General features: G+C 41.4%; 1 protein-coding gene across 2 annotated transcripts in view; it reads right to left on the bottom strand.

The window, feature by feature from the left end:
* Window positions 1–12,348, bottom strand: part of GSDMA (gasdermin A) — a 44,150-nt gene that overhangs the window by 15,691 nt on the left and 16,111 nt on the right. For both annotated transcript variants that reach the window (XM_087947591.1, XM_087947590.1), the window contains 2 exons: window positions 8,279–8,444; window positions 8,074–8,167 (listed from right to left, as the gene is read on the bottom strand). In XM_087947591.1, the coding sequence (XP_087803717.1) occupies window positions 8,074–8,167; window positions 8,279–8,444 (260 nt within the window). The remainder of the gene's footprint in view (window positions 1–8,073; window positions 8,168–8,278; window positions 8,445–12,348) is intronic.

Genomic DNA, 12,348 nt, shown 5'->3' with positions numbered 1-12,348 from the left:
CCAACTAACAAACATATGCAGGAAACACACAACAATAGTTATGGGAGACTTCAATTATCCTGATATCAATTGGAAAACTAATTCTGCACCAAGTGAGAAATCAAATAAGTTCCTAACCAACCTAGCTGACAACTTTGTTGTCCAAAAGGTAGAGGGTGAAACTAGAGGGACAGCCATACTGGACTTAATTCTTACAAACAGAGAAGAAGTGATAGAGGGAGTTGAAACTGCAGGAACCTTGGTTGAACCTTGGGTGAAATGCAACCTGGGTGAGAGTGACCATGTCATACTAGAATTCAACATAACACAAACACAAGCAATAGAACATAATGCACCAGAGTCTTCGATTTTAAAAGAGCTGATTTTAATAAACTCAGAGAGAACTTGGGAAAGATTCCATGATGAAAATCCTAAAGGGGAAAACAGCTCAAGAATCTTGGGAAACTCTGAAAAGTATGATCATAGAAGCCCTGATCAACACAATACCACTGAGAAAGAAAAACAAGAAATCCAAGAAAAAACCAGCATGGCTGCACAAAGATCTCTCTGGTAAATTGAAAGAAAAAAAGGACAAGTACAAAAAATGGAAAGAAGGACTTACAACTAAGGCCAGAATCTGCAAAGACGAAGTCAGGATAGCAAAGGCTCAGAACGAACAAAGACTTGCTACAAAAGTCAAAGATAATAAAAAAAGTTTCTTCCAACATATAAATAACAAGAAAAAAATCAAGGAAACAGTCGGTTCACTAAAGAGAGAAGACGGAAAGGAAGTAACAGGCAATAGAGAAAAAGCAGAACTGCTTAACTCATTCTTTGCATCAGTCTTCACGCAAAAAGAAACTATAGCTCAACCCACCCAAAACATAACTGTAAAAGACAGACCAAAAATAAAAGTTAAAGTAAGCAAAAAAATTGTAAGAGAACACCTGTCTGACCTTGATGAACACAAATCACCGGGGCCTGATGGATTACATCCCAGAGTTTTAAAGGAGCTGGCAGAGGTCATCCCAGAAGCACTGCACCATATCTTTAAAAAATCCTGGAGCACTGGGGAACTCCTAAAGGACTGGAAAAGAGCTGATGTGGTTCCCATCTTTAAAAAAGGGGAAAAAAAACAGACCCAGGAAACTATAGACCAATCAGCCTAACATCAATACCTGGGAAGATACTGGAAAAGATAATAAAAAAACAGATCTGCCAGTGGTGGGTTTCTACCGGTTCTGTCCACCTCTGTAGAACCGGCAGCTCTGAAGAGCAGCAGACATAGAACTGGTTCTATGTCTGCTGATGTTTTTGCCCACCTGCCCGCCCGGGCTCTTACCTGACCTTTATTTCTTGAGTTTTCAACTTAAGCTGCCGTGCGAGGCACAGCTACAGTTGAAAAAGCAGGAAAAAAGTACTTTTTCAAAGGCTGCTTCTTGGCACGCAGTGCTGCTCAGCTGTCCAGGTACCAGGCTGATGACGATTTACAGGCGCGCACACAGCATGCAGGAAAGCACATAGTAAATCACCGAACCTTGTAAATCACCAAACCAGTAGTTAACCCTGTTGGATCCCATCCCTGAGATCTGCCAACATCAAGAAACAAGTAAAGTAATAACTAGCAGTCAGCATGGATTTGTTAAGAACAGATCATGCCAAACCAATCTAATTTCATTCTTCAACATGGTGACTAAATTAGTAGACCAGCAAAATACTGTGGACTATATATATTTAGATTTCAGCAAGGCATGCGACAAAGTAGACCACAACCTACTTCTTAGTAAGCTAGAAAAAAAATGGAATAGATAGCACCACCACTGGATGGACTCGCAACTGGCTGAGAAACTGTACTCAATGAGTAGTCCTTAATGGGTTTAAGTCTACATGGAGGGAAGTAAACAGTGGGGTGCCACAAGGTTCCGTCTTAGGCCTAGTACTCTTCAATATCTTCATTAATGACTTAGATGAGGGAAAAGAAGGGGAACTTACCAAATTTGCAGATGATACTAAGCTGGCAGGATTAGCTAACACCCAAGAAGATAGGCTCAAGATCCAGATGGATCTTGACAGACTAGAACACTGGGCCGTATCTAACAAAATGAAATTCAATGTAGAGAAAAGTAAAGTCCTACACTTAGGCAAGAAAAACCAAAAGTACGCATATAGACTGGGTGAAACCAGGCTCAATAGCAGTAACTATGAGAGGGATCTTGGAGTCTTAGTGGACAACCAGCTAAATATGAGCCAGCAGTATGTAGCAGCAGCCAAAAAAGCTAATGCAATCCTAAGTTGTATTAACAGAGGGATACAATCAAGATCAAGGGAGGTACTAATACCACTCTATAAAGCCTTAGTAAGACCACACCTAGAGTACTGCATCCAGTTTTGGTCAGCACATTATAAAAAAGATGTTGAGACGCTAGAAAAAGTACAAAGAAGAGCAACCAGGATGATTAGGGGACTGGAGCCTAAAACATATGGAGAACAGTTACAGGAACTGGACTTGGCTAGTCTAGTAAAAAGAAGGACCAGAGAAATCAGGAAAACATTGAATGGTGTTGTGGGAAAGGATAGAAAAAAATACTAGGACAGCAACATAAAATACTGCAAGAAATGGCAAGTTTCACGACAATTACAATGAAGACTGGGAAGAAACCCGTTCCAGCAACAGCAACAGCTATACCATCTCCATCTACACAAAGATCTATCGAAGGAATGTTCACAACAGACAAAACAACCTCTGTGACGAATATGCAGGCTACAATGATAAAGCTACAGGAAAATATGACTAGAAACCACGGAGAAATGAAGATTGAAATGGAAGAAGTCAAAAGAGAAGTCAGAAATGATATTCAGAAGCTAGACAAGAAGGTGGGGGGGGGCTGATCCAAGAGGTTTTACAAAAAAAGACCAAAGACTGCAAATGATTGAGAAGAGAGCAGAAAAAACAGAACAGAAGTTGGAATCGGTGGACCAGAAAATGAAAGAACAGAATAAGGAAGTGGAAAACTCTTTGATCCAGCTGGAAGTGGAGAGAGCCTCATTCTACCTGCAATTTCAGAATGTGGAAGAGGCAAAGGAAGAAGACTTAACAGCAATAATGGCGGAAATAATCGCAGAAGTTCTCCAAAGAGATAAGAGCAAAATAACTAACGAATTGGACAAAGTTTACCAAGTTTACACGAACTATGCCAGAAGATTTAGATTGCCAAAGGAGGTCCACATCCGTTCTGCATGAAAAAAGTGAGGGATATAATCTACAAAATCACCAGAGATGAGCCTATGTCCTATAGAGGAAAAGAAATTATTATGCTAAAGCAAATCACGAAAAGAGTGCATGAACAATGGAAAGAATATCACTTCCTGGCCACTCGATTTAATAAAAATAACATATTGTTAAGATGGATATAACACCTGAGGTAATGTTGGTGTCATGGCAAGGGAAGAAGATTAAGATAGATACCTTGGAAAAGGTGCAAGACTTCCACACCCAACTGGTAGGAACAGAAGAAGCGGGCAGCAGCAGAGAAGAATTGGAATCGAGCAGCCAAGAAGACCAACAATTAGAAACGAAAGAAAAAGAGCAGGAAGGTGAGGTAGAGAAAAGAGAAGAAAGACCACAAGAAGAGAACAGAGTAAGAACAAGGGCACAAACAGAGGCAAAGAACAACAGGAACTAAGTAGTAACAACAAAGAAGGAAAATGGAAAATAAATTGAAAATATTGTCAGTAAATGTAAATGGACTCAATTCTCCATCTAAATGAAATCAAACTTTAAAGAAATTGGTAAAACAAAAAATGGATATAGTGTGCCTCCAGGAGGAACACATTAGAGCTCAGGATAAGAAATATCTATAATATAAAAAACTAGGAAAATTCTATGCAGCATTAGCGGAAGAAAAAAAGAGAGGAGTAGTAATATATGTTAGAGAAGGAATAGAGGCAAAAGTATTATATACAGATTCAGTGGGGAGAACATTAATGATAAAAGTTGTATGGGAACTGAGGAAACTTTTATTTATTGCAATATATGCTCCTAACAAACAATATGAGAAAATTTTAGAATTAGGCAAAGAAGATATTTGTATGATAGGAGATTTCAACGCAGTCTCGGACATAAAAAAGGACTACCAAGCACCAGTTAAAAAAAAGAAAAAAAAGAACACCCTTCCAAAAACATTTTTTTAATATGGCAGAAGAACAAAATTTAATTGATATTTGGAGAACATATAACCTAAAAGAAAAGCAGTTCACCTTTTATTCTATTCCCCACAAATCATGGCCGAGAATTGATATGGCGTGGATAAGTAAAACTCTAATGAAAGATATAGTGCAAGTAGAAATAGCACCAAATGTGTGGGCAGACCATAACCCTCTAATAGTAACATGGAAAGGCCAATCAAAACAAAGAGGAAGATGGAAGTTGAACCCACAAATTCTGAGAGATAAAGAATATTTAGCTAAATTTAAAAAAGAATTTTGTTTTTTGAATTAAATATAAAAGAACATACTTCTTTACAGAATCTGTGGGACACAACGAAAGCCTACCTAAGAGGAATAACAATAGCATATAATGCCAGAAAGAAAAAAGAAAGAGAAAAAGAAAGTAATGAGTTACAGAATGATATTAGAAAATTGGAAAGACAAGCACAATTAATATCAGAGAATGAGCAAATTATAAACAAATGTAACTTAGCCAAACATAAACTGAACATATTGGAACAGGAAATAAATTTAAGAGCATTGAAATTAGTAAAGCAAAATTATTTTGAAAATGCAAATAAGCCAGGAAGGGGGCTTGCATATAGGTTAAGAAAGGAAAAAGAAAAGAGATGGATTCAGCAATTACAAGATAAGGAGGGAAAGGTACAAAACAATATGGAAAAGAAATAGTACTGGAATATTTTAGTGAACTCTATAAACAAGAAGATATGAATAAAGACATAATTAAACAGTACTTAGAGGAAGAAAATATTCCAATACTAACAGAAGAAAGGGAAAGATTAAATGAAGATATCACTAAGGGGGAACTAAAAGAGGCAATTAGTAAACAAAAAAATAATAAAAACCCCTGTAAGTATGCAGTGGAACAGATGGATTACCTGTAGAACTGTATATAAACATTTAGGTGAAATATTTGACCCAATTCTTTAAGAAATTTATAATGAGGCACTTACAGAGGCAAAGCTACCACTGTCGTGGAGAGAAGCATACATTACATTGATACCGAAGGGGAGTGCAACCACTCAGATAAAAAATTATAGACCAATTTCTTTATTGAACGCTGACTACAAAATATTTATGAATATAATGGCTGAGAGATTTAAAAAAATACTGAGTAGATACATATATACAGATCAAAATGGTTTCCTTCCAATAAGACAACTTAAAAACAATACAAGGACGGTATGAGATATCCTGGAGTACTATGAGGCACATCCAGAAAAACAGGCTGTACTACTTTTTCTGGATGCTCAAAAAGCCTTCGATAAAATAAATTGGCAATTCGTGAGGCAGCAAGTAAGGGAGATGAAATTTGGGGACAAATTTGAAAAAATGTTAAAGTCAATATATTCAATCCAAAAAGCACAGATAATAATTAATGGAGAAACGACAAATTTATTCGAGATAGGAAAGGGAGTCAGGCAGGGATGTCCACTTTTACCTCTGCTGTTATTTGTTATCTGTATTAGAAAAAAGAAATGCTTTGGATTAGGAAATAGGATGGTGGAAGTGTGGAATCAGGAAAAGATTTTAGAATAATAGTTGATTACATTGCTGACTTGTGTTCATTTTGCAATATGGCTGGTTGCAAAAAGGCAAATGAAATTTTGGTTTGTACCAATAGAAGTTACTTTTTATCATGGAAGTAATACTTTGATTTTATTTGTTTTGGTCGAACATTATTTTAAGTATTGTGTTCAGTCAAAGTCACTTCCTTTCCAGACATATCCAGATAGAATAAATAAGTTCAGAGAAGGAAAGTAATGATAAGAGGATTAAAGAAATGGATTCTGGAAAAAATAATCAAGCAATGAATCAGCGAACACCTAGAAACAAACAAAGTAATAACCAAAAGCCAACATGGGTTTGTTAAAAACAGATTATACCAGACTAATCTGATTACATTCTTTGACAAAGTGACAAAATTAGTTGACCAGGGGAATGCTGTCGATATAATTTACTTGGACTTCAGTAAGGCATTTGATAAAGTAGACCATAACCTACTACTAGATAAAGTAGAAAAAATGTGGATTAGACAGCATCATCACCAGATGGATTTGTAACTGGCTGACCAACCACACTCGACGTGTAGTCCTCAATGGAATTGCATCTACATGGAAGTAAGTATGCAGTGAAGTACCCCAAGGCTCTGTTTTAGGCCCAGTACTCTTTAATATCTTTATCAATGACTTGGACAAGGGGATAGATGGGGAACTCATCAAATTTGCAAATGATACCAAGCTAGTAGGAATAGCCAACACTCCATAGGATAGGCTTAAGATACAGAAGGATCTTGACAGACTTGAATGTTGGGCGCTATCTAACGAAATGAAATTCAATGGTGAAAAAGTAAGGTTCTATATTTAGGCAAGAAAAATCAAATGCACAGGTACAATATATGTGGTACCTTGCTCAATAGTAGTAAATGTGAGAGGGATCTCGGAGTCCTAGTGGACAACCATTTAAATATGAGCCAGCAGTGTGCAGCAGCTGCCAAAAAAGCCAATAGAATCCTAGGCTGCATAAACAGAGGGATAGAATCAAGATCATGTGATATGTTAAGACCACTTGGTAAGGCCACATTTGGAATAATGCATTCAGTTTTGGTCGCCATGATGTTGAGTCTCTAGAAACAGTGCAGAGACTGGAGGTTAAAACATATGAAGAAGGGTTTCAGGAACTGAGAATGTATAGTTTAATGAAAAGAAGGATTAGGGGAGACATGATAGCAGTGTTCCAATATCTCAGGGGCTGCCACAAAGAAGGAGTCAAGCTATTCTCCAAAGCACCAGAGGGCAGGACAAGAAGCAATGGGTGGAAACTAATCATGGAGAGAAGCAACTTAGAACTAAGGAGAAATTTCCTGACAGTTAGAATAATTAATCAATGGAACAACTTGCCTCCAGAAATTGTGAATGCTCCAACACTGGAAGTTTTTAAAAAGATGTTGGATAATCATTTGTCTGAAGTGGTGTAGGGTTTCATGCCTAGGCAGGGGGTTGGACTAGAAGACCTCCAAGGTCCCTTCCAACTGTTATTCGATTCTATTTTTGGAAGGGTATGATAGCACTCTTCAAATACCTGTATAGATAGTCATCGACTTTCAACTATTCTTTTAGTGTCCTATCAAAGTTGCAATGGCTTTGAAAAAAGTGACATTGCTTTTTCACATGACCATTATATTATTTTCATGGTCAAATGATCAAAATTCAGACACTTGGCAACTGGCATGTATTTATGATGGCTGCATTATCCTGGGATTATGTGATCACCTTTTGCAACCTTCTGACAAGCAAAGTTAATGTGAAAGCCAGATTCACTTAACAACGTTTTTATTAACTTAACAACTGCAGTTATTCATTTAATAACTGTGGCCAGAAAGTTTGTAAAATAGGGCAAAACTCAGTTAACACCTGTCTTGCTTAGCACTGAAAACTTTGGGCTCAATTGTAGTTTGTAAATCACGGACTACCTGTATGTTATGAAGAACATACATTGCTCTCATTCATTCCAGAATTCAGGAATAAAATGATGACTTTAAATTGTAAGAAGAAAGATTTCAATTGCATTATGTAAACAAAGTTTAACAATAAAAGCAGTTGAAAAGTGGAGAGACTGGGAGTAGGAGATATAGGCAGCTGTGCTGCATTGAATAGAAGATTGAACTCAAATGTACCAACATCTGCCTTTTTTAAGAAAATGGATGAACGTGAGAACTGCACTTTATTATATCAAATATCTATCCAGCTCACTTCTATCTGTTATCAGCTAACTGTTAGATCACTGAAACTTTCAGCTTGGCTGGAACAGTAACATTTCCAGAAAACTAGTCATTGACACAAGCCTCAGATAAAAAAAGCCCCTTACCTACAGTTTCTTCTCCTATAAATAATTTCTTAGCTTTGAATGCCAAGATGCATCCCTTTGGAATAGTGATTATTTTCTTCCTATCTCTGGCACCCTAAAAGACAAAATAAAATCTTGCATCAGCTATATGGGATAAAATAACTTGGTGAGAGGAAATGCATATTCTTTCCTTCAATTTCATGATAATTCACTGTTCAGATTAGACCTCCAAGCTCAGTTTGATGTAGGCTTTATGAAAGATGCTGCTTTCCACTTTGTTAGATTCTCCAAACGTTGTCGTTTCCACAGCTTCTGCTGATGCAGTGATCAGATATAAGTTCCTCTGAAGCTTCTTTGATTGTTTAATAAATGGATGTTCATTGTTGATTTTTCTAAAAAAGAATACATGTATACCTCAGTAAAATATACTGCAATTGAATTTATAACTTTTTGGGAACAACCCCCCCCCCCCGATCCAATAAGTATAAGTTTCATTGCAATAAGTAATAGCAATAGCACCTACTTATATACTGCTTTACAGTGCTTTACAGCCTGCTCTAAGTGGTTTACCCAACAATTTGGGTCCTCATTTTATCTAACTTGGAAGGATGGAAGGCTGGGTCAACCTTGAGCTGGTGAGAACTGAACTGCTGAACTTGCAGCCAGCAGTCAGCAGAAAGAGCTTGCAGTACTTATGTTGCTTTGAGAGTCCAGGAATGGGTTAAACTCCTACTTCTGACATCATAGAGCTGGGTCTGCCACTATAAAAAGCTAGCCTCTGGCTGGCCTGCCCATCTTTTAAAGGCTCAGCTTCTTGTCTGACAGCATAGTCTCTGGAAGAAGTGCTTTTAAACAGCTAAAGGAAAAGTTTGAACTCAAAGAGATAGCAATACATTTAAAATCCAGTTCCCGGGGATCCGGTAGAGCTCTGTCTCCAGGAGAGCGGGGATCCGCTCTCCTGCAGTGCCAAGGCTTCGGCCCTGCTGCACAAGGACTGTGGACCCAGGGAACGTTTAGAGGAACCTCCCACGGAGCCCCACTGATCGCAACCTTGTTGTTGCCGCCACCAGCCAAACCGCTTTATAGCTGACTCCGGAGCTTCATTCCTGCCGCTTCTCAGCTGTTCCGGCTTAATTCGATCGCTCAGGGCCTGGTAAGAGACTAAGGAGCAAAGATGGTGGCTAGGTCATCCCAGGGCCACCCCACATGGTGGGCGGCCATTTTAGAATTGCCGGGCAGCCATTTTAGAATTGCCAGGTAGCCATTTTAGAATTGCCAGGTGGCCATTTTGTTTTGGGGGAAAGTGCCTCCCCAAGGCCTCACAGTCTCCTGACTCGCCTGGCTTAGGCAACAGGCAGCACCTACATGAAGGAAGCTCACAGTACTCTTGGCGTCTGCTCTGCTAGCCAGATGGAGATGGAAGCCCCCCAACCTGGCCCCAAAGGACTGGAATACTCCCAACACTCCCAAGCCCCTTTGAGGAAAAAGAAAAGACAAAGAGGCCTTTCTGCTAACAGAGAGGCTGCTGCAATGCAGCACTTAAGGAACAATTTGCAAAAGGCTCAGATAAAGGCCCAGATTCAACATGCTTCTCACTCTGGGGAGGTGCATGTTAGCCCTGAAGTTTCTTTTAAGGGGGGCCGGAATCTGCTCACAGTCACCTGTTAGCTTGATCCCCAGAGAAAGTGGAGGAAGAACAGTTTCCCCAGGACCTAAGCAGATCAGGGCTTTCCTCTAGACAGGCTACCTGGGGGTCTGGCCCTTCCTTCCTCCCTCAGTGGTCAGGGGATTCAAGGGGGGTATAGGCTTAGGCCTGAAGCAACCTACACCCCCACAGCTGCGGGCTTACCTCCTGAGGAGAATAGTCCCGAGGACCTTAGGGAAATGGTCTCTGTAACCATAAGGCAGGGTCTAGCAGAAGGATTTAAACAATTCCTTCACCCACAAGGGGAAGGCATGTTCTTGTTACATCAGGGTTTTCCCCAAGGAGTCCCCCACTCTCAGAAGGGTATTCCCAGACAGCAGTTCTGTTTCCAGCCCTCCCATTTGGAGTGGGGGGAGGAAAAAAAAGTAGACTATTCCGAGGCCTCTGACCATAGTCGCTCTACTCATTCTGAGGAAGAGAAAGAGGAAGGAGAACTCATAGACCCCAATATGTCTGAGGAAGAGGACTTTAGAGTTGATCAGCCTCCCTCAGCAGGGGTTTTCAGGCCTTCCTTATTCAAGCCTCTGTTACAGAAGGCTTTGGTTACTGCACAGCTAAGCTCTGAGGAGGTGGCCCCAGAACCACAGGCTACCACATCCTCCCCACTGATTTTCCTTGATCTAGTGAAGGAACAGTACACCTCTCCAGGGGCAGGGCCTCGCCCGTCTGCTCACAACAGACGATTCTATAATGTGGGCCCGTTCCTGACCAATGCCCTGCTGGTACCTTTGGTGAATGCTCGTTGGTGGCATTGTTTCTTCCTCAGGCACTCCCACTGAACCAGAGGATGTGCTCAAGGCAGAGGACAAATGGTCTGAGCAAACCCTAAAGCGCACTCATCAGGCAGCGACTTGGGCGATTAGAGCATCAACGGCACCCTCATTTTTTTACAAAATCTTCACTGCACTGGCTTCCCCAGCTTCAGTAGAGGCTCCCGGCCACTGAGTTCAGAGCACATCAAGATCTCAATAAGATAATTGCAGCGGTGGAGTTTATGGCAGACGCCACTCTGAGCTCGGCCAAGTTCGCTTCCAGGGCCATGACTTCTTCAGTGGTGGCCAGGTGGCTACTTTGGCTATGCAACTGGCAATCTGATTCCCATGGTAAATGGAAGTTGTCATCAGCTCCATGCATGGGCAATAAGCTATTTGGTGATGTTCTTGAACCATACTTGACAGAGACCAAGGACAAGAGGAAGGTCCTCTCTTCGGTGGGGAAAAGGTCTGAGTATCGCCCCGGGCCATACTTTTGTCCCTCATTTTTCAGACCCGAAACCAGCTCTCGGTTCTCTAGACGTCAGAGGTCCTTTCCTGCTCACCAAGAACAGTGTCCTGAAGCTTCCAGCAGGCAGCAACAGGCCCTCGGTAAATGGCCCTTTTGAGGGGGAGTAGGTCGTTGATTCAGATGCTCAAAATGGGTGCCCCATCTCCCCCCCATCGGAGGCCATTTGGCTTTCTTCACCTCCAAATGGGAGGAGTCTACATCGGACACCTGGGTTCTTGAGACAGTGAAGTCGGGCCTCCAACTGGAGTTTCTCTCCCCACCTCCATGATAGTTTATTCGCTGCCCCACCTCCAGGGACCACTCTAAATGGGCCCTTACAGAATCGGCAATCCAACATCTCATTGACATACAAGCCGTTCAAATGGTTCCGGAGAATCAATGAGGGCAAGGCTTCTATTCTTGCCTCTTTGTGATCCCAAAGGCCTCTGGGGAGGTGGCGAGCCATCTTGGACCTTAAATTCTTAAACAAATTTATCCCATACAGGCGTTTTAAGATGCAGACCTTGAATTCTATCCTTGAGAGCATTCTAGAGGGCGAGCTCCTCTCCTCCATAGACCTCACGGAGGCTTATCTCCACATTCCTATCTGGCCTCATCATCGCTAGTTTTTCCATTTTTGTTACCAGAATGATCATTTCCATTATCAGCTTTACCCTTCGGTCTCTCGTCGGCCCCAAGGGTCTTCATGAAAATCTTGGCAGTTTTGGCAGCTTCACTTCGCACCATATTGGTGAGGGTCCAGTGCTACCTGGATGACATACTCATCCAATCACAGTCAACCCATTCGGCCCATCGCAACCTTCACATCACATTGCAGATCAGAGACCACAGGTTCTTGATCAACCTAAGCAAAAGTCACCTTTCCCTGACGACCAGGTTGCTTCACTTCAGGGCAATTATAGATACGTCACTTTGCGCGGTGTTCCTCTCCCCGGACCAAGGGGAGAGCCTTTAAAGTGGCATCAGTCAAATTCGGCGACAGAGCACTGTCTCGTTGTCTCTACTGTCCCAGATCCTGGGAAAGATGATCTCCTGCATTGGGATCATTCCGTGGGCCCGTCTCCATGCCCGGGAACTCCAATGGTTCTTGCTCCCCTTTCCACAGGCAGGAACCAGCCATGCTACCATAAAGGTACAGGTTCCTTCTCAGGTCCTTCGCTCCTTCACATGGTGGCAGTCCCAGGCTCTAGAGAGGGGTCTTCCCTTCAAGGAGTCAGACAGGATCCAGCTCAACACAGATGCCATTCTCCACGGCTGGGGAGCCATCTAGAGGGGGAAATAGCCCAGGGGTGTTGGTCACAGTCAGA

Source organism: Notechis scutatus, chromosome Z (genome assembly GCF_049901735.1).
Source record: "Notechis scutatus isolate UNSWTSFEM ecotype Mainland chromosome Z, rNotScu1.2, whole genome shotgun sequence".
NCBI lineage: Eukaryota > Metazoa > Chordata > Lepidosauria > Squamata > Elapidae > Notechis > Notechis scutatus.
This window is presented reverse-complemented; position numbering and strand designations above follow the sequence as displayed.